At 42.6% G+C, this 22969-nt stretch overlaps 2 protein-coding genes across 3 annotated transcripts; both read right to left on the bottom strand.

The window, feature by feature from the left end:
* Window positions 1–269: 269 nt before the first annotated feature.
* LOC132335327 (acyl-coenzyme A synthetase ACSM4, mitochondrial-like) lies at window positions 270–21163 on the bottom strand. 2 transcript variants are annotated; one of them, XM_059861767.1, is made up of 12 exons: window positions 20468–21163; window positions 19817–20024; window positions 18854–18997; window positions 18148–18304; window positions 17513–17592; window positions 16432–16555; window positions 16047–16127; window positions 15816–15917; window positions 15015–15142; window positions 14816–14915; window positions 14065–14184; window positions 270–566 (listed from the first exon to the last, which is right to left on the bottom strand). In XM_059861767.1, exons 1-12 carry the CDS (start codon window positions 20907–20909, stop codon window positions 480–482), a joined length of 1773 nt encoding a protein of 590 aa, XP_059717750.1. In that variant the 5' UTR covers window positions 20910–21163; the 3' UTR covers window positions 270–479. The 2 variants fall into 2 exon arrangements, with proteins under 2 accessions (XP_059717750.1, XP_059717749.1); XM_059861766.1 differs by lacking the exon at window positions 270–566 and adding an exon at window positions 12984–13432.
* Window positions 3138–10264, bottom strand: LOC132335275 (acyl-coenzyme A synthetase ACSM3, mitochondrial-like). Its single transcript, XM_059861657.1, has 10 exons — window positions 10215–10264; window positions 9621–9839; window positions 8038–8188; window positions 7058–7268; window positions 6407–6614; window positions 5861–6004; window positions 5292–5448; window positions 4755–4834; window positions 3948–4071; window positions 3138–3224 (listed from the first exon to the last, which is right to left on the bottom strand). The coding sequence occupies exons 1-10, from the start codon at window positions 10262–10264 to the stop codon at window positions 3138–3140; spliced, it is 1431 nt and encodes a 476-aa protein (XP_059717640.1).
* Window positions 21164–22969: the final 1806 nt, after the last annotated feature.

Below are 22969 nucleotides of genomic sequence, written 5' to 3'. Positions count from 1 at the left end.
AAGAAGTCTTCCTGTGGAGTAACTTTTTTCTTGTAATCATTGACACCATTGTTAATTATGCAGAATTTGCACCTTTAACCTAAAGCATTTTAGGTCTTCTTTTGCCTCAGCTTTAACCATTTAAGTACATAACAAATTCATCATGATGAAGAGAAGCATTAAAAAGAAATTTTTTTTCTTTCCACTCTGAAAGAATCTGAGAATGTAATAGTGGTAGTTATTGTCAAGAATATATCAATGTGCTGCTGATACCCACCACAGGACAAAGATTATTTTTATTAACTTCTCTTTTATTTGTATGTCTCTAAGAGTGTAGTTGCACTATGTTTGAATGTTTTCTACTTTTTCTTCCACAGTATGTTTTTCACAATGTTTCCACCTGTTCTGGGTCATAAACATGTGCCATGTTTGATGTCTTATGGTTGGTACAGGTAATAGAATATTTCTCTCCTTGTTTTCCATATCACTCTTGCTCTTTTTTATACTTTTGCCCACTCTTTGCCCCTTAGAACATTTCTCTGGATTTTCCCAGTAACTGTCTTTGGCAGCTCCTTAACAAACTCCACCTGAAAGGCAAAAATATATAATGTTTAAATTCCCAGCTGAAGGAAAGACACACTTTCATTATGGTTGGGGATAAAAGGATGGGAAGCTGCAGAGCCAGGGCTGGGATGATGAGATGCTCACTGAATACCTTGCCATTTGAGCTGCTGTGAAAACCCCAGTACTCCATGAAAGAAAGACTGGGCCCTCAGGAAGTAAAATTTCATGACCATTGCCTCCCCCTGAGTCCATTCTAGCACACACAGCCAACCCAAGGCTACAGCTGCAGCTGATCCTGTCATCTACTTTTATTTTATCTAACTCTGGTTGGAGTGTTTGTCAGAAAGGTGTTGGAAAAGAGCTGAGGCAGGACAAAAAATGCTCAGTTTCTGGTACAATGAGAGAACCTGTCTTTTTGGGCTGTACTTACCTTCCTTGGATACTTGTATGGTGCAGTCATCTTCTTGACGTGTTGTTGAAGTTCAAGAGCTAATTTTTTTTGATCATGTGATTCATAAGCAGGAGCTAAAACAATGAAAGCTTTGACCACCTGTGCCACAAAAATGAAGGGGTTCCATTAACTTCCAGAAGTGGCAATAAGGGAATACAATTGTGCAAAGAGAATATCAAAATTCAGAATGACAAAATTTGATATTTTTCTTTAATTTCCCTTTTAATTAGCTGTTTATTACAGAATGCTATGTTATGAAGGACCCATTCTGGAGCAGGGGATTTTTTTCCATATTTCCAGCTTTTTTTTTCCTTAAATGTATATCCTAATAAAGCTGAAAATCTTGACTCTGTTACTCAAAGAAATGTTGCAAAGTTAGAAAATATAAAACAAAAATTAAACACTCTGAATGTCACTGCTACACTGCACTAAGTGACAAAACAAGAAATAATCAAAATTTCATTGCTTAAACAAAAACACATCTTTATTAGTCTGAAAAGCTAAAATAGTTTTCCACATAAAAACCTGCAAACAAAGAAATAATTTGATATTGAAAGACTTATTAAGATATGGATTTAAAAAAAAATTAGCCTGTCTGTTTAAAAAATATGTAACATGCTGAATTCCAGGGAAGCCTAGTACATCTAAGGAAGTTGATACTTAGTAGAAAGGGTATTTCTTTTACATTTTTCCCTATTTTGTTTTACCTCCCCTCGCACTGGGTCGGGACTGCTGACAACAGCCGCCTCCACGACTGCCGGGTGCTCTATCAGTGCACTCTCCACTTCAAAGGGGCCAATGCGGTACCTGGGGAGCACAGAGACAGCTCAGCCCAGCAGCAGGGACCAGGCCTTTGGCCTTTCCAGGCTGCATTTCATCAGGCAGCTCTAACAGGGAATGCCTTACCCAGCAGAGTTAATGATATCATCAGCTCTTCCAACAAACCAGATGTATCCCTCTTCATCCATAACGCCTCTGTCCCCAGTGAGATAAAAATCTCCACACAGAGTGGCAGCAGTTTTCTCTGGATTATCCTGGCAACAATCAAACATTTCAGAAAAGGTATCTGATGCAAAAAATGACAAAAATAATTTTTTCAGTTGTTCTCAAAGTAAGTGTGTTCAGTACTGTTTTGTATTTTCAACTAAAAAGCCATGTTAATTAGCAGTGTGATGCCTGAAGTATATGAAAGGTAGAAAAGAGCACTACACACCAAAGAATGTATGTAGAGATTTCTGTTGTAGAGAGAAAAGGTTGTGCTCTATTGAAATGCCCATCCATCACAGCAAATGTGTAACCCACAAAAATGTGTAACCCACTCTGTCCAGGGAAATGATTTATCATTGCAGGTGGTCGCCACAATAACCTCCTGTCAAAACAAATTTTTTACCCTTAACTGATAGGACCAAAACTCAAATGAGGTCACCTGCGGGAAAAACTTCATTATTTGCATTGACCAATAGGACCTCAACATCCAGTGTAACCTCTTGGTTACATAGGAAAACACTTTGACAACACAAGACAGAGTGAAAACCAGAAGCTATAGTATTGAACTGGAGGAAGTTCCTTATCCCCTAGTGAGCAATTATTTTACAAGTTGTTGTCAGGGGATGCTACAAATATCCAAATATTATGGGGGTTCAGAAAAGGATTAAAAATATGGATAGGTCCCCCAATGTTATTAATTATGATAGTTCAATTGCAGGGGAGAATATCTTTAAGTTTGCCTGAGTCTACTGTTTTCTTAAGAACGTCCTGCTCCTCAGCATCACCACACACTGATAAGGCTCAAAGTCCTCAAGTAACCCAGTAAAACTTTCTGAGGATCCTGCATGGAATTCTGCTCCTGGCAGACCTTTGCCCTGGGTCTCTCCTGAGTCCCTCAGCAGACACAGACACAGCAAGTCAGGCTCACCAAGTACTCAGAGAACAGACAGAAGGGTCGTGTGGGTTTCACTCGGATAGCAATGGTGCCCTCTTCTCCTTTAGGCACAACAGCCCCATGCTCATCTACGATCTGCAGAAAGGACAGACACAGCAGGGGTGCTTTGATCAGCTCAGAGGAACATCTGCTGCAGCTCAGGGCAGGGCACAGAAGGGATGCAGCAGGCAGCACTGCCTTACTGTTCTACCCACAACTGCCTCATACCTGCACATCATAAGGGGGAGCAGCTTTTCCCAAAGAGCCAGGTTTAATTTTCATTCCTTTCATATTGGCACAGATTGCCACCTGCAGAACAGATTTTTTTAAAGATTTTTTAAAAATTGTTGCAACATCTTGTAAATTTTATTATTGTTTGCATTAGGCATCTTTCCATGGCTTTGTTGTGCAAGGCCTGAATCAGGACCAAAGCACTGTGGGTTTTTGAGAACATCAGAGGGGTTGAGAGGCATTTCAGGTCAGACCTGTGAGAACTTTGTTTTGTTGAGTCTGAGCCAGTGGATTGTCCTGCAAACACTTGACTTTTATTTTGCAGGACAGCAGATTATTATTACAGATCTTATTTCAATACTGGGACAGTTAATTTGGGACCATTTCAAGGGCAAAATGAGAGAAATCCTGAGATCTGGCTCTTAATAGTTTTGTTGATGTTCATTTACAGAGAAGTCTGAGATGTGAGCTGGTTTAATATTTGCCATTAAAAACTCAGACAGGCCAAATTGATAGCTGGAGCAAATTATGTTTTCAGAGTTTTTTTCAAGTAAAGATTACAAAGGGATCTCCTACAACGTATTTGATCTGAAGTGTCTCTGGCATGGTTTTTACAGGGGTCTAAACCATTAGAATATGCAGCTCGCTGATTCTGGAACTGTATAATCATAATTATACAATGTCTTTTTTTTTTAAATCATATAAATGATTCTAACCTTTTCCCTTGATTTATCAAGGACATAGTGGCTCTGGTAGTCTTACCTTTGAATGGGTATACTACAAGAATTAATGAAAACGTACTGTTTCAGACTGGCCATAACCTTCATGGATATCCAGCCCTGTCTGGGTTTTCCACTGGGAAAACACTTCAGGATTCAGTGCTTCCCCTCCAGTTACACAGTGCTTCAGCTTCAGGAACTTGTACCTTGAGAGGAAGAGCAAATGAAATCATTCTCTTAACTCCTAAAATGAGCAGTTAGCAGCCCTAACTAAACAGACTTCCTTGGCTTTCCAAGTACACCTAAGACTGAAGGAAAGGCTGGATAGGATGACAGAGCCTGAGCTCTCTGCTAAAGCTGGGCTGGCTTTTGGCAGGATGAAAGACCTATGTGACAAGAAAGAGTACCTTACCAAAGATGTGAAAACTCCTTGCAAACCACTTCTCACAGGCTGGGTATTTTACAGAGTAACAAACCAGGAAGAACAGCTGCCAAATAACTCTCAGCATGTGGAACTCCTCTAACTGCTTCCTTCATTCTCAAGCATGTGAGAACAACTCCATGGTGCACCAGTAACTCCTGATGAAATGATGCCTATAGCACTGGCTTAAATTGAACTGTGAAGCCTAAGTTCAGAGGAAGTGACAGCTTAAAAAATGTCCTTTGTTTCCTCTGTGCTGTCTATTCAAAGACCCAGTCCTGAAGCCCAGGTAGCCTATGGTGTGGCTAATTCTTCTCACATTTGAAAATGGAGAGGGTTCTGTACTGAGAGCAAGCTTTGCTAATTAGGTTTCCTTGAACTGAAAAAGAGAATTAAGGAACCTAAGGAACTAAGCATGCAGAGCTGTCCCAGCATTATACCCCAGCCTCCCTCCCCTCCCTGCTGTACCTGCTCACATCATGTTGGACCAGCATGAGGAAGGCGGTGGGAGCCGTGCAGAAGGTGGTGATGGGATATTTTGAGAGAGTCTAGAAAAAGAGGAAGTTATGGTGCTGAAAAGAAAGTGTAATGCTGGGTCTGACCTTGTGAGTGTGCAAGTGATTAACACAATTCACATGCTCAAATGTCTGCAAGATGAAAACCCTAAAAATGCTGTACCAGGCAGTCCAATTCGTGCATAATATGGAATTTTCTGTCCAACAGAAGTCACTCATGTAAATGAAGGACCAGTGAGAGCAGTAGTTCCAGTTAAGGGTTTTTTTGGGGTTTTTCCAAGGTGTCTGTGTCCCAGACTCAATCCTAATTGGTGATAGGGAGCTATACCACAATTTTTCCAGTATTATTCTTGGGAAGTCAAGGTTTCTGTCCCACACAAGAAGCCAATGTTGAGGAGAATCATCCAGCTAAGTGGTTTTGGAAAAGAGCTGCAAAGAGGAATAGGCATTCTGGTACCTTTGGATTGCTTGGGATGCAGGGATTACTCACCTCTGCAATAACTTCTGGTTGAAACTGTGGCAAATTGTGTATAAAGACACAGGCTCCACAGATCCATGGTGAAAAAACACTGCCATAGGCTGATTTTGCCCAGCCAGTATCAGAGGTATTCCACATTACATCTGAAGGAGTCAAGTCCAGCCAACGCCTGGTGGAAAAGCAGAGATGAAAAAAACTTTCAGGGAAAGCAAATCAGTACCAAGCCACAGATTTAACTTTTAAGGTATAATGAAACAGCCCAAGGTTGCTTTGGCTCTCAGGGAAGATTGACCCAAAATGAGAGCACTTGACTTCCTCTGGTGTGGTTGTAGGAATACTTTCCTTATTGCTCCTCTGCTCTCAGCCCTGCAAGTGACACAACTCTGCACATAATGAGCTCAACGGGGCCTTCAAGAAGGTTTTAATAACAAGGGTTTTACCATGAGAGAAGAAAGATGAGGAAGCTGCAAATCCTACAGTCATGAAATGCCTATATTTACTGGAATGTTATGGCCTCATGTTCAGTTTAATGCTGATCACAGCACTTAATCAGGACCCTGGGGGCAACTGCAAGGTAATACCTGCCAGTGGTTGCAAATCCAATGCCGTAACTACTATGGGAATGCAGCACCATTTTTGGGAAGCCCGTAGTTCCGCTGGTAAAATACACAATCATTGGGTCTTGACTCCTTGTCTGGACACATATATGGTCAGCAGATGCACCCCTTCAGAAGAAATTATGTATTCTGGTCACTGCATGCAGTTTTCCACCAAGGAAGCAGCATTTTTAATGTTTACGGGATCAACAGGAAAATTGCCCCAAATTGTATGATCTGACTAAATCCATTACATATCACAGGGAAAAGTTAGAGAACACATTTTGCCTGTCATGTATACTCTGAATCACAAGGCTGAGGAGCAAGAAGAAGCTGAAGGACCTGAACTTGGGTCCCAAAACCTGGGTTGCATGAATATGTACTTAATGCAGTGTAATCATAGTGCTGCAAGTTGACAGAAATGTAGCTGACTCATATTTTGAAAATTTCCCCCACAACTCAGCAATGTCACCTGACTGATACAGCTCCCTGCACCTCAAAGAAATGGAAAGAAAAGAGCTGGATACTCACGCAAGGAGTTCTTTGAAGTTCAGCCACCCTTCCCTGCTCCCTTGGCCTACAATGAGTTTACTTTTCAGGAACTTGCTGCCAGACAGGACAGATTCCACTGCAGGTGCCAGCGTGTCATTGGTGACAATGCACTTGGCCTTTGAAGCCTGGAGTCGGTATAAGATGTCTTTGGCTGTTAATTGGGATGTTCCTGGAAAAAAGACAATTCCTGGAAAAAAGCAAGAAGCAATTGAGAAAACTCAGCATTTCTCAAAAATACTCTATTATGTCTCTCTGTTGATGCTGATTTTATTAATCATAGATGTTTATCAGCTTAAAAGCAGAGCAAAATAGATCTATTGAATTATTAATGAGACCAATCATATAAGTTCTTCCATTATCAATTCAGCTCCCTTCCAGTGTATGTGGTCAGGTCTGGCCTTTGGTTGCAGCCATTCAGCCCTCACTGGCTGAACTGACTGATTTTGACTGGATCATGTCTGGCCCTGTGCTTCCTGTGTGGGTGCTGCCAATTCTCCTTCTAGGCAAAAGAGCAGTTGTAGAGTCCCAACAGAATATTCCTGTTTGCATTTTCCTCACCCTAATCTCATAGATGGCTTGTAGGCTCTATTTGCTTTCTGTCTGCACCCACCAAGTCCGTGAGTCACTCACCTGCTCGCATGCAGGCCACATTCAGGAGCCACCACTCAGGAACACGAGGCAGAATTGCTACAATTCTGTCTCCTCTCTGCAAACCACAGGCCTCAGAAAGGACATTGGCTGTCTTCTTGGACAGAGAGCCAAACTCCTCAAAGCTCCACTTCACCTCCTCTCCCTTATCATTGACCCACCAAAAAGCTGGATTTGCTGGTTTTCTTCCATCCTTCAACACATGAGAAAACATTAAAATAAGACAAACCTTAAAAGGTTTCACTTCAATACAAAATAACTCTTAACTAAGCAAATCACCCCTGGCAATATCTCTCTTAGGGTGACACCTGTATTTCTTAAAAACAAAATAACATAGTGCTTTCCACTCTGCAGCCAATACTGCCCAGTACCCATGAGGAAAACTGATTTGTAACATCTGAGATTCTTTCCACTGTGTCCTCATTTAGTCTGGAATAGAGTCAATTTTCTTACTATGTCCTGGTAAAGTGCTGTGGTTTATGAATCTAGGGTCAGTGTAGTGTTGATAACACACTGATGTTTTAGTTCTTGCTAAGCAGTGCTTACTCTAAGTCAAGGACTTTCCAGTTTCCCACACTCTGCCAACAAAGAGGCACACAAGAAGCTGGGAGAGATCATGGACAGGACAGCTGACCTGAACTGCCTGAAGGGATATTCCACATCACAGGAGCTCCTGCTCAGTTTATACCCTGGAAGTTTGCTGGGAGGTGTTTGGGGATGAGCTGGGCATCAACCAGTGGGCAGTGAGTTACTACTGCTACTAATATGATGATGATTATTATTATGTTTTAATTCTTCAGCGGTTCTTTTCTCAACTCCTGGTTTTTACCTTATTTTCCTCTTGTTTCTCCTCCCCTTCCCACTGGAAGTGTGTGTATGTGTGTGTGTGAGATCCAGGGGCTTAGTTGACAGCTGGGGTTAAACTACAATTCAATGTCTATAAAATAAAAGACAAATACTACCTTTTCCAGTTGTGTCCACTTATCTAAGACATCACTTGCAAAGTTGAAATATTCTGGAATTTCCTTTTTACCCTGGCTTATAGATTCATAATGGGAAACTAGCTGAGATGTAAGAAGCCTGTTGATTCCATGGAATGTTCTGGAAGGTGACCTGAGAATCCACAAACATTGAGTAATCCAGGATTTAAGAAATGTTCTCATGATAAATGATGCTTTATCAGATGGTGAGGGGAGGGAATCAAGTGTACACCTAAGGAATCAGTCACCTGGAATGAAAGAAAAGACATTTAAGCGAATCCAGTTATTGGATAATGTCCCACGTATGATGTTGGATAAATGAATGCAAAGCAGCTTGAATAAATAGGTAGTTTACACACATCCTCATTTTATGTCATGTTACCTGTATTTTTGTGATGTGAATATTTGACATTATGGTATATAGAAGGAATAAGCACAGTCACCTTGAGGCTAATAAAATTAGCAGAGTTGTTGCTATGAATCCTGCAACAACAACTGTGGAATCTCATCCAGCTGGAATAAATGGTGGTTTAACCTCTGTAACATATGCAGGGGGCATCAACCTGAGGCTATGGGAAACAGGACACTGAAGAAAGGACACCTAGCCAGGTCATGGCAAGAAGAGTGGGGTCATGGGGGCCAATATGTTAATAGAACTATCCTATATTTGGTCAGGTTTCTGGTTCTTGTTCTCATTTGGTTCAGTACCTTTTACAAATAAGGTCATGTTCTGAGTTCACTTTCCAGATTGGACCCTTGCCCTCAGACGATCCCTATACCTTGTAATATTTGCCACGCCCCCTCCCCCCCATCTTTGGATCATGCCCCCAGACTCTGCGGTTTCTATGTTTTTTATTTTGCTATTACAGTTTTTTTGGGTTTTTTTTGGGAAGGACCATCATTCCCATCCCTTTTTTTGCCAGTTCCCCCGGCCAAGTCAAACCAGGGATTGCAGTGAATGAAAACTACAACAACCAGTGCCCGAACAGGGACCTCATATTGAGGGATCTTCTGTTTGCTTTCGCTGGTTTTGCCAATCATAAGGACCTTTTATTTTCTCTGCTTGGATTAAATTGGCAGGCCTGACATGGTTACAAGCAACCCTCGGAGTCAGATGTTTTGGGTGCCTGCCCAAAATTCGGGTAAGCAGAGAAAAGAGACACTCATTCCTGCTGCTCCTACCCCAACCAGGTGGGCATAGCCCACCTCATCCCAATTTTTATGGGAATAAGACTGTCAAGACTAGACAGGGACATATACGATAACTTTAAATTTTTCTTAGCAGTCCACAGAAGAAAGGCCCAAAATCGCGAGTTAAAACCCCCCTAAAATGGGTGTTTTGGAACTTTCCGTGACTGTAACCAGTAGTGCGGTGCCGGGCTCTGTCACAGCCAGGGCCCCACACTCGCCTGCCCACCGGGCACTGCCCAGCCCGGCTGCTTCTGCCTCGCCAGCTGCAGCCCTGGCTCGGCCCCGCACAGCACTGCAGAACATGGCACGGCCTGTGGAATCTTCTCTGCGGGATTTTGGAGTTTTGTGGGTGTCACGCTTTATGACCTAGCTACCAGGGGACCCTCTCATGATGTGTCTGCTGCCTGCTTTCCGTGTGATTCTCAAAACGCTCAGAGCCAAAGAGCACCGACTGCCGGCACTCGGCCCCTCCCTGGCCTTGCTGGTGGCAGGAATCCGGAGGGGCCAGGGCCACTCTGCAGTGCAGGATCCCTTCCCAAACCGAGACTGCTTTTAACCCCTCTGTCCCTGGTGATGGAACTCGAGGGCACAACCTGTCCAAGACACAGGAAGCAGTGCAACTTGCAACCCCTGCCCCTTCATGTTCTGTCCCCCGTACTCCCGCAGACTGCCCCAGAATGGAACTTGACAGAAGTTACTCAGCTACCCTGTATCCCCTTCAGCCTCCTCTGCACAGGATTCCTCTTGGATCCCCCTCACTTTCCCAGCTCCTTCACCACCCCAACCTCTCTCGTGTCCATCTGAATTTCCTGTTGCATTACCTGCTAACCACCCTCCTAACGTCTATGCCAGCAGAGGCACCAGGCTGCCTCAACGTTCCCCCTCCAACTCCACCCCCGCCACTCTTGACTACAACTCCCAGCATGCCTCAGGGCACGCCCCTCCTGTGGAGCCAGAGCCACGCCCACCATGGTCCCAGAAGCTCTGGTTTCCGATGTGGACATGCCTTGGTCCTCATGTTGGTGACCACACCAGAGCACAAGCTCTGTCTTTACTCTTCCAGCAAGAACAACACTGTGCTTGCATCCTCCTCCCTCCTCAGAAGAAAACCTAATCCCTTCTAGAGCCAGTGATTTCATTGATCTGTGGCAGAAGAGCCAGACGAGTACGGTAAAGAACAAAAGGGGCAGGGCTGGTCCTACATGGGAGCCTTTATCCTACAGAGAAATACAAAGACTCTGTAAGGCTGCCACAAGCTATGGCAAGGCTTCTCCTTTCTTGAGCAGTCTAATGCAAGCTGCTTTGACTGCATGTGTTTTAACCCCTCATGACTTAAAGCATGTGATGACTGTGCTGCTGTCTCCAGCTGAATTCTCCCTGCGGGAAAGGGGGTGGAAGAGATTGTTAAATCAATTGTTGCTTTACAGTGCTGAAGAGCAGGCACAGGCAATGCTAACACTAGAACACTTAGCTGGGGAGGGAGCACGTACCCAGCCCCATGATTAGGCTGCAAACCTCCCAAAGTCAGTGCTTGATGATAGTAAAAATGCAGCAAAGCAAGCACTCATGCAAATGCTTGATAGTAACACACCTGCTCCAGAGTTTGTAGATATAAAGCAAAAGCCCAGTAAGCCATGCAGAAAGCTAAAATGTTGGCTCCCCTTTGCCAGAATCATCCACAAGCAATTGTTTATCATTATATGGATACTATAATGAGTGCAGCTGGAAGTGATCCATCTTTAGATGCAACCTTAAAGCCACTGTCACAGCCAGCCAACAAGCAGGACTGACCATTGCAGAGGAAAAGATACAGCAAACATCACCCTAGAAATATTTGGGACTTCAAATTCTCCCTCAGACTGTTACAAACTATTAAGTGGGTGAAGCCTTTGCCAAAAAGATCATTAATGAAGATTTAGTCCTGTTGTTTGTTTTGTTACATTCCTTTTTAATTTCATAACTGATCCTGCTAATTTTACAGGTATTGTTGAGGGAGCTGAAAATTCATTCCTAGAGACAGTTACTAATGATCAGTTATACTCCTTGCTTAAAACTTTAATTTTTATTCTTTCTCTGAAACAGCATCCCTATTTTGTCATGCGTGTACGTTCTCATTCTTCTTTGCCAAGATTCCTAACAGAAGGTAATAAACAAACTAACCCCCCTGCAGTAACACACGTTGTCACTACATGCCCTGAGTGCCCAAAATATTCTCTGCTGTCTGTTGGGGCTGGAGTATATCCTAGAGGGCTTCACAGTTTACAAATTTGGCCAAGCAATGTGACCCATTATGTGTCTTTTGGTTGCTTTAAATGTATACATGTTTCCATAGATTCTCAGAAGCAATCTTTGCCTCTGCTCACGTAGGTGAAACAGCAAAAGATGTTATTAAACATTTCCTACAAGCATTTTCAACTCCAGGCAGCCCACAAGAAATAAAAACAGATCATGGGCCTGCCTATGTCTTTTACCCCTTGTCCCTCATCTTCAGTTGTAGCTGTTTATTCTCACATCTTTGATGCACGGATGTCGGCATTAGTCACATTTTATTCCTCAAGAAAAGTTTCTTGTTTAACATTAGAACTATTGCCTTGTTCCTTAGAAGAACCTTATACAGTGATATTTAATCTGCCCATCAGGCAAATGAGTTCAAATACCCAGAGCTTAACACAACTTAATCTTTTCAGTGGTGTCTGCCAACATAAACAATCCGGATGCAGATTTTCCCCCCACAAAAAGAGATATTTTGTCAAAAGCAGCAGAAATTCGTGGTGTTCTCCACAATCCTTGGACATTGTGGCAGAGAAACACTGACCACTTATAAACAATCCTTAATCACTTAGGAAGATGTTTCTCCTTTCTCAGTCTGCTCTAATTCTCTGATTTAGCTGTAACTTGCATGTTTTGGAGCATTACAGTGACAAAATCTACACAATAGCTTCTGAGAGAAAGAGGAGGGACATATTGTTTAGGAATATTTAGGGAAATGATATTCAAGACTGACAAGATGAAACACATTTGGAGTTTGGGGTTCCCAAGTGCTCTACAAAAATGTCCACCAAGATGACTGTGAGAACCTTTAAGTTTTTAGCACTTTCTCACCTGCAAATGTAGAGGTGAAAATGAAGAGAGAAAACTGAGGAAAAGACCCAGTAATGGCAAAGTTCTCAGGTGAGACTCAGAAATGATTATTCTGATTTAATACCATTTGCTTTGCTCAGTAATCATCAAGATGATGAGTGCAGATAAGTAACATTTTCCTCACCTGTCTGCTGTGGACAGGAGAGATCAGGAGCTGCAGGGGGAGATCCTCTTCATTCATTTCACTCACTGGTTAGGACTTGTTTCCCATATGAGGCACTGTAAAGATCAGCCTGGAGACGTGAAACCTGGAAACTCCTTCATAAAGGTTTTGGAGTGAAACTCTTCTGACTTTATTACTCACCTCTTCTGGAGTAACAAGAAGAGAATGTGGCACAAAACAGACCAAGCAGAAGAACTCTTCCTGTGGAGTAACTTTTTTCTTGTAATCATTGACACCATTGTTAATTATGCAGAATTTGCACCTTAACCTAAAGCACTTCTTCCTCCAGTTTAACCATTTAAGTACATCACTAATTCATCATGATGAAGAGAAGCATTAAAAAGAAATGCATTTTCCCTTCTACTCTGAAAGAATCTGAGAATGTTACTGTATGTTAATTAATTGCTGATACTCATCTCAGAACAAACATATCTTAATAATTTCTCATTTATTTGTAATTTTCAAAGCCTTGTAGTTTCACCCATTTTTTAAAGGAAGATTTTTATACAAATTGGTAAAAAAAATTAGACCTCTGTATGCACCTGAGTCTTTCTCCCATTCCACATTTTGAATCACTTGCACTTCCTTCCTTCTGAAAATTTGTAGGTTGATGGTGAAAGTGGTTCCAATGCCACATATCCTCAAGAATGTTTTCTCCTTTTCCTTCCACAGTTTGTTTGTCCTGATGTTCTCGCTCTGCTCTGGCTGATGACAACCTGCTCTGTGTCTTGTGTTATGGCTGGTACACACCATGGAGAATTTCTCTCCTCGTTTTCCAGATCACTCTTGCTCTTTTTATACCTTTGCCCACTCTTTTTTCTTTAAAACCCTTCTCTGGATTTTCCCAGTAGCTGTCTTTGGCAGCTCCTGAACAAACTCCACCTGAAAGGCAAAAATGCTCCCTGTAGCCAAAGAACTTGTAGGTGATTTCCCAGGTGCAACAAAAGATTGTGAAAACACTTTTAGCATGGGATAGCTGGGGATGAACAGATGGGAAGCTGCACAACCAGGGCTGGGATTCCTTACAACACCTTGTAGCTAGACAAGCACTTGCAGGGAGATGTACCACAATTTCTAGGAGCTGAGTGCATCAGCGTTCAGCACAGGGGGTTACTGGTGTCTTTCCTAGTGAGAAGAGATGGATTCCGACCAACTGATGCTAGCAGGAACTTTTGTTTTGATTTAGCTGTCTGTCAGAAGAGAGCTCATGGTAGAACTGGTTAGAATGGAATGCCTTGCTCATTTGAGCTGCTGTGAAAACCCCAGTACTCCATGAAAGAAAGACTGGGCCCTCAGGAAGCAAAATTTTATGACCATTACCTCCCCGTGGGTCCATTCTAGCACACACAGCCAACCCAAGGCTACAGCTGTAGCTGATCCTGTCATCTACTTTTATTTTATCTAACTCTGGTTGGAGTGTTTGTCAGAAAGGTGTTGGAAAAGAGCTGAGGCAGGACAAAAAATGCTCAGTTTCTGGTACAATGAGAGAACCTGTCTTTTTGGGCTGTACTTACCTTCCTTGGATACTTGTATGGTGCAGTCACCTTCTTGACGTGTTGTTGAAGCTCATGAATTAATTTTTCTGGATCATGTGATTCATAAGCAGGAGCTAAAACAATGAAGGCTTTGACCACCTGTGCCACAAAAAGGAAGGGATTCCATTAACTTCCAGAGGTGGCAATAAGGGAATACATTTGTTGTGAAAAGTGAATGTCAAAACTCAGAATGGTAAATCCTTTTCTTTAATTTCCCTTTTAATTAGCTGTTTGTTATCAACTGCTGTGTTATGAAGGACCCATTCTGGAGCAGAGAATGTTTTGCTATTTTCCACTTCTTTTCTAACTTTATAAATTATTAAACTTTCAAAAAGTTCTGGTCCAGAAAATAAAGAGAGATTAAAATCTTGTCCCAGTTGCTCAGAGAAATGTTGCAAGGTTGGAAAAATATAAAGCAAAAATTCAACACTCTGGATATCCTTGCTACCATATGCTTAGTGGTAAATGAGAAATAATCGAAATTTTATTCCTTAAAAAAAAAAGATCACATGATTAGTCTGTAAAGCAAAAATTTTTCCCCACATAAAACCCTGCAAAGAAATAATTCCGAAATTGTAAGATCTGTCAAGGTATGGATTTTAAAAATGTTTATGCCCACCTAATTTCAAAAGTGTGCAACACTGAATTCCAGGGAAGCCTAGTACATCTAAGGAAGTTGATACTTAGTAGAAAGGGTATTTCTTTTACATTTTTCCCTATTTTGTTTTACCTCCCCTCGCACTGGGTCGGGACTGCTGACAACAGCCGCCTCCACGACTGCCGGGTGCTCTATCAGTGCACTCTCCACTTCAAAGGGGCCAATGCGGTACCTGGGGAGCACAGAGACAGCTCAGCCCAGCAGCAGGGACCAGGCCTTTGGCCTTTCCAGGCTGCATTTCATCAGGCAGATCTAACAGGGAATGCCTTACCCAGCAGAGTTAATGATATCATCAGCTCTTCCAACAAACCAGATGTATCCCTCTTCATCCATAACGCCTCTGTCCCCGGTGAGATAAAAATCTCCTCGCACAGAGGCAGCAGTTTTCTCTGGATTATCCTGGCAACAGTCAAACATTTCCAAAAAAGTATCTTATGTTAGTGAATTGTAATGCATTTCCTTAGCAATGATGCTAAAAATGAAAAAAAGATTGTACTCAAAATGAGTGTGTTCAGTACCGCTTTATATTTGCACTGAGGTGTCACTACCTCAGAGCCATATGATCATCTGCATGTGAGGGGTTTGTGCTGTAGCTTGTGTTTGTGCTGTTGATCTTATGCACAGGTTGTGTGTGACAGGCATCTGTACAATGGTTTCTCTGACTGCAGTGCCTGATGGAATGGGGGTACCTCTGATACTGGTATGAGGTAATAAAATTCCTGTGCCTTGGAAAGCCTCCCTGAGCTTCTGATGTGTAAGAGTAGAATTTACGGGCTATTCTTCATTAATCTTTAAACAAAGATAGGAATGGAATAGAGGGAAAAGAGTGATGCTCTGGACATGAAGTGCATGGCACATATCTGGAACAAGGTATCCCCTGGTTCATGTTGCACTTTGAAGCTACACTCTCTCAGTCAGTTTGTTCCTGAAACTATGCACTGATCAGGCTCAAAGTCCTCAAGTAACCCAGTGAAACTTTCTGAGGATCCTGCATGGAATTCTTCTTGCAGACTTTTGCCCTGGGTCTCTCCTGAGTTCCTCAGCAGACACAGACACAGCAAGTCAGGCTCACCAAGTACTCAGAGAACAGACAGAAGGGTCGTGTGGGTTTCACTCGGACAGCAATGGTGCCCTCTTCTCCTTTAGGCACAACAGCCCCATGCTCATCTACGATCTGCAGAAAGGACAGACACAGCAGGGGTGCTTTGATCAGCTCAGAGGAACATCTGATGCAGCTCAGGGCAGGGCACAGAAGGGACACAGGCAGCACTGCCTTACTGTTCTACCCACAACTACCTCATACCTGCACATCATATGGGGGAACAGCTTTTCCTAAAGAGCCGGGTTTAATTTTCATTCCTTTCATATTGGCACAGATTGTCACCTGCAGAACAGATTTTTTTAAAGATTTTTTTTAAAATTGTTGCAACATCTTGTAAATTTTATTATTGTTTGCATTAGACAGGACTCCTGTTTTTGACTTTGTTGCGATAAGGGCTGAATCAGGACCAAAGCACTGTGGTTCTTAAGAACATCAGAGTCTGGGATGTGAGCTGCTTTAATATTTTTCATTAAAACCTGACCCAGGAAAAATTGATACCCAGAGCAAATAATCTATTTTAATATTGCTTTTGAAGTAAAATCAAAAAGGGTTTTACTACCAGTAATTACATTTATTGCAAACGTACTGTTTCGGTCTGGCCATATCCTTCATGGATATCCAGCCCTGTCTGGATTTTCCACTTCGCCAAGACTTCAGGATTCAGTGCTTCCCCTCCAGTTACACAGTGCTTCAGACTTGGGAACTTGTAGCTTGAGATGAACAGCAAATGAAATAATTTTCTTAATTCTTGCAAAGAACAGTAAATAGACTTAAGTGAACAGCCCCCCTCAGCTTTCCAAGGAAGTACATCTAAAACTTCACAAGTTCCTTTGGAAATGACAATCATCATCGTGTTATGCACACTTTGACTAGAATCCTACACTGCTTGAGTTGCCTCTGAAGATGATGTGGTTCATCTCTGTGGCAATAGGAGTAGGTTTTTCTGCTGGAAAACGCATGAGCAAAAGTGTTTCCTTGGGAGAGCTGACATAAAAGGAGGAATCTGAACAAGCACATCAAATGTGTGTGGAAAGCTCAGTTATGTGCCAACATCTAGAGATCAGATATAACAAAGAGAATTTTGTAGAGCAAAAGGAAGGATGAATAGATACACAGCAGCTGAGCTCTGCTAAAGCTGGGCTGGCTTTTCCCAGGATAAAAGAGCTATGTGACAAGAAAGAGTACCTTACCAAAGATGTGAAAACTCCTTGCAAACCATTTCTCACAGGCTGGGTATTTTACAGAGTAACAAACCAGGAAGAACAGCTGCCAAATAACTCTCAGCATGTGGAACTCCTCTAACTGCTTCCTTCATTCTCAAGCATGTGAGAACAACTCCATGGTGCACCAGTAACTCCTGATCCAATGATGCCTATAACACTGGCTTAAATTGAACTGTGAAGCCTAAGTTCAGAGGAAGTGACAGCTTAAAAAATGTCCTTTGTTTCCTCTGTGCTGTCTATTCAAAGACCCAGTCCTGAAGCCCAGGTAGCCTATGGTGTGGCTAATTCTTCTCACATTTGAAAATGGAGAGGGTTCTGTACTGAGAGCAAGCTTTGCTAATTAGGTTTCCTTGAACTGAAAAAGAGAATTAAGGAACCTAAGGAACTAAGCATGCAGAGCTGTCCCAGCATTATACCCCAGCCTCCCTCCCCTCCCTGCTGTACCTGCTCACATCATGTTTGACCAGCATGAGGAAGGCGGTGGGAGCCGTGCAGAAGGTGGTGATGGGATATTTTGAGAGAGTCTAGAAAAAGAGGAAGTTATGGTGCTGAAAAGAAAGTGTAATGCTGGGTCTGACCTTGTGAGTGTGCAGGTTGTTAACAAAAGAGGCCAGTTTTGAGGGGCATCAATCAACTGATTGGTTTAAAATGCCTTAAGGAAAGAATGGGCACTCTGGCAACTCACTGAAAAGTCAGGAAAACAGAGCCTTAATTTAGGTTTATGCCATATTCTGAATAGTGGCTCATACTCAGCCTGTCCCCAAGGCAGCTGGAAGTCCATACCTGAAGTAAGGTTTAGATTCAATACTAGGCAACATAGCAGTGATCCCAAGATCTTTATATCCTGCATCTTTATCCAATTGTCCTCTACACTCGAACCATGACACATGGACTAACCAGGAGGGAAAACACTTGGTCCTTGAGCTTAATGGGCACCAGTTGGAGGGATGATTCCTTGGGATGTGGGAAGTACTATCCCTGCTGCTACTAAGCAATGGTATCCATGGACTGGAGCTCATTTGTTTCCTTCACTTTTGTAAAATGGAAATAAATATCACAGTATAAAATGTTAAGCTTACCTCTGCAATAACTTCTGTTTTAAACTGTGGCATATTGTGTACAAAGACACAGGATCCACAGATCCACGGTGCAAAAAGACTGCTCCAAGCTGCTTTTACCCAGCCAGTATCAGAGGTATTCCACATTATATCTGAAGGAGTCAATTTCAACCAATACCTGATGAAAAAGCAGAGATAAAAGAAATGCTGCAGTGAATGTCAGAGACTCAGGCCCAGGTCACAGCAGGAGGCTTCCATTAGAAGATGTGGTGTCAGCAAGTGGGGCTCTGTAGAAAGTTTGAGAGAGTTGAAGAGTCTTAAATATTCTCTGATTTCCCTTCCTTCCCTCCTGCTTAATATTTTGAGCATTTATTTTTCTTGTGAGCAGTGCAAAACATCTTCATCTTGAGATGCAGAATCTGGATCTAGAGCAGAACCCAAACAGATCATCTGGAATAGGCTTTCCCTACCTGGTAAAGTTGAGACATCAGCTAAATCATAGCTCATTTCTCCAGGAAACTAAACAAATTACTTCTCTGGACCTTGATCACCAGCTTCCAACTCAGAATGCTTTGGGAAAGGTATCCTTTAATTTTCAAGATGAGGAAGATGCAAGATCCTACAGTCATGAAATGCCTGCATTTACTGGAATGTTATGGCCTCATGTTCAGTTTAATGCTGATCACAGCACTTAATCAGGACCCTGTGGGGAACTGCAAGGTAATACCTGCCAGTGGTTGCAAATCCAATGCCGTAACTGCTGTGGGAATGCAGCACCATTTTTGGGAAGCCCGTAGTTCCGCTGGTAAAATAGATCAGCATTGGGTCTTGACTCCTTGTCTTGACACACTGATGGTCAGCAGATGCACCCCTTCAGAAGAAATTATACATTCCAGTCACTACATGCAGTTTTCCACCAGGGCAACAGCATTTTTATAGTTTAGGAGTTCAACAGGAAAATTGCCCCAAAGTGAACGATCTCTCTAAATAAGTGGTAACACAGGTAAGAACAGATAGAGAACACATTTTGCTTGTAACAAGTATGCCCTGTCTGCCAGAACTTTTAAGATATGAGCACCTACAGAATATTTCAGTGACTTTGTCTACAACTGTTTTAGCAAGGGTACTCCAGGAGCTGATTATGGAACAGCATTCCAGAATCAGTGTCTGCCTCACACAAGCAAAAACCAACCCCCAACTCAAAATTGATAACTAAGGTTATTTTGCCAAGTACATTGATCTTATTACAAATAGTAGATCAGTAATGTTCAAGAGACTGATGGACAATTCAGATCCTCTGAACTACCAGGATAATATAGGGAAGAAAGAACTGAGCAATGGATGGCAAGAGCCAAGAGCTGGCAATGGGTGTTTTCCCATTTAATCAAGCAGAAAAGCTCATAACAATTGTCTAGAACTCTGTGTGCTTGTCTGGTGATCACAGTAAAAGCAGAGAGCTTCTAAAAACTGGCAGGCTGCTAAGTGAAGCTGAAGGACATGAACTAAGCTCCCAAATCCTGGATTGCATGAACCTCTATCAGAATAATCACAAAACAGGGAGCTGACAGAGGGATGCAAAAAAGTAGCTCACTCATATTTTGAAAATTTCCCCCACAACTCAGCAATGTCACCTGACTGATACAGCTCTCTGCACCTCAAAGAAATGGAAAGAAAAGAGCTGGATACTCACGCAAGGAGTTCTTTGAAGTTCAGCCACCCTTCCCTGCTCCCTTGGCCTACAATGAGTTTACTTTTCAGGAACTTGCTGCCAGACAGGACAGATTCCACTGCAGGTGCCAGCGTGTCATTGGTAACAATGCACTTGGCCTTTGAAGCCTGGAGTCGGTATAAGATGTCTTTGGCTGTTAATTGGGATGTTCCTGGAATAAGGACAATTCCTGGAAAAAAGCAAGAAGCAATTGAGAAAACTCAGCATTTCTCAAAAATACTCTATTATGTCTCTCTGTTGAGGCTGATTTTATTCATCATAGATGTTTATCAGCTTAAAAGCAGAGCAAAATAGATCTATTGAATTATTAATGAGACCAATCATATAAGTTCTTCCATTATCAATTCAGCTCCCTTCCAGTGTATGTGGTCAGGTCTGGCCTTTGGTTGCAGCCATTCAGCCCTCACTGGCTGAACTGACTGATTTTGACTGGACCATGTCTGGCCCTGTGCTTCCTGTGTGGGTGCTGCCAATTCTCCTTCTAGGCAAAAGAGCAGTTGTAGAGTCCCAACAGAATATTCCTGTTTGCATTTTCTTCACCCTAATCTCATAGATGGCTTGTAGGCTCTATTTGCTTTCTGTCTGCACCCACCAAGTCCGTGAGTCACTCACCTGCTCGCATGCAGGCCACATTCAGGAGCCACCACTCAGGAACACGAGGCAGAATTGCTACAATTCTGTCTCCTCTCTGCAAACCACAGGCCTCAGAAAGGACATTGGCTGTCTTCTTGGACAGAGAGCCAAACTCCTCAAAGCTCCACTTCACCTCCTCTCCCTTATCATTGACCCACCAAAAAGCTGGATTTGCTGGTTTTCTTCCATCCTTCAACACATAAGAAGACATTAAAATAAGACAAACCTTAAAAGGTTTCACTTCAATACAAAATAACTCTAAACTAAGCAAATCACCCCTGGCAATATCTCTCTTAGGGTGACACCTGTATTTGTGACAAACAAAATAACATAGTGCTTTCCACTCTGCAGCCAATACTGCCCAGTACCCATGAGGAAAACTGATTTGTAACATCTGAGATTCTTTCCACTGTGTCCTCATTTAGTGTGGAATAGAGTCAATTTTCTTACTATGTCCTGGTAAAGTGCTGTGGTTTATGAATCTAGGGTCAGTGTAGTGTTGCTAACACACTGATGTTTTAGTTGTTGCTAAGCAGTGCTTACTCTAAAGTCAAGGACTTTCCAGTTTCCCACACTCTGCCAACAAAGAGGCACACAAGAAGCTGGGAGAGATCATGGACAGGACAGCTGACCTGAACTGCCTGAAGGGATATTCCACATCACAGGAGCTCCTGCTCAGTGTATACCCTGGAAGTTTGCTGGGAGGTGTTTGGGGATGAGCTGGGCATCAACCAGTGGGCAGTGAGTTACTACTGCTACTAATATGATGATGATTATTATTATAATTCAATTCTTAAACGGTTCTTTTCTCAACTCCTGGTTTTTACCTTTTTTTCCTCCTGTTTCTCCTCCCCATCCCACTGGAAGTGTGTGTATGTGTGTGTGTGAGATCCAGGGGCTTAGTTGACAGCTGGGGTTAAACTACAATTCAATGTCTATAAAATAAAAGACAAATACTACCATTTCCAGTTGTGTCCACTTATCTAAGACATCACTTGCAAAGTTGAAATATTCTGGAATTTCCTTTTTACCCTGGCTTATAGATTCATAATGGGAAACTAGCTGAGATGTAAGAAGCCTGTTGATTCCATGGAATGTTCTGGAAGGTGACCTGAGAATCCACAAACATTGAGTAATCCAGGATTTAAGAAATGTTCTCATGATAAATGATGTTTTATCAGATGGTGAGGGGAGGGAATCAAGTGTACACCTAAGGAATCAGTCACCTGGAATGAAAGAAAAGACATTTAAGCGAATCCAGTTATTGGATGATGTCCCACGTATGATGTTGGATAAATGAACGCAAAGCAGCTTGAATAAATAGGTAGTTTACACACATCCTCATTTTATGTCGTTACCTGTATTTTTGTGATGTGAATATTTGACATTATGGTTCATAGAAGGAATAAGCACAGTCACCTTGAGGCTAATAAAATTAGCAGAGTTGTTGCTATGAATCCTGCAACAACAACTGTGGAATCTCGTCCAGCTGGAATAAATGGTGGTTTAACCTCTGTAACATATGCAGGGGGCATCAACCTGAGGCTATGGGAAACAGGACACTGAAGAAAGGACACCTAGCCAGGTCATGGCAAGAAGAGTGGGGTCATGGGGGCCAATATGTTAATAGAACTATCCTATATTTGGTCAGGTTTCTGGTTCTTGTTCTCATTTGGTTCAGTACCTTTTACAAATAAGGTCATGTTCTGAGTTTGCTTTCCAGATTGGACCCTTGCCCTCAGACGATCCCTCTACCTTGTAATATTTGCCACGCCCCCTCCCCCCCATCTTTGGATCATGCCCCCAGACTCTGCGGTTTCTATGTTTTTTATTTTGCTATTACAGTTTTTTTTTGTTTTTTTTGGGGGGCAAGACTATCATTTACATCCCTTTTTTTGCCAGTTCCCCCCACCAAGTCAAACCAGGGATTGCAGTGAATGAAAACTACAACAACCAGCGCTCGAACAGGGACCTCATATTGAGGGATCTTCTGTTTGCTTTCGCTGGTTTTGCCAATCATAAGGACCTTTTATTTTCTCTGCTTGGATTAAATTGGCAGGCCTGACATGGTTACAAGCAACCCTCTGAGTCAGATCTTTTGGGTGCCTGCCCAAAAAAGCGGGTAAGCAGAGAAAAGAGACACTCATTCCTGCTGCTCCTACCCCAACAAGGTAGGGAATAGCCCACCTCATCCCAATTTTTATGGGAATAAGACTGTCAAGACTAGACAGGGACATATACGATAACTTTAAATTTTTCTTAGCAGTCCACAGAAGAAAGGCCCAAAATCGTGAGTTAAAACCCCCCTAAAATGGGTGTTTTGGAACTTTCCATGACTGTAACCAGTAGTGCGGTGCCGGGCTCTGTCACAGCCAGGGCCCCACACTCGCCTGCCCGCCGGGCACTGCCCAGCCCGGTTGCTTCTGCCTCGCCAATGCAGCCCTGGCTCGGCCTCACACAGCACTGCAGAACATGGCACGG

Source organism: Haemorhous mexicanus, chromosome 17 (genome assembly GCF_027477595.1).
Source record: "Haemorhous mexicanus isolate bHaeMex1 chromosome 17, bHaeMex1.pri, whole genome shotgun sequence".
Taxonomy (NCBI): Eukaryota; Metazoa; Chordata; class Aves; order Passeriformes; family Fringillidae; genus Haemorhous; species Haemorhous mexicanus.
The sequence above is the reverse complement of the archived record's forward strand: the minus strand, read 5'-3'. Positions and strand labels throughout refer to the sequence as shown.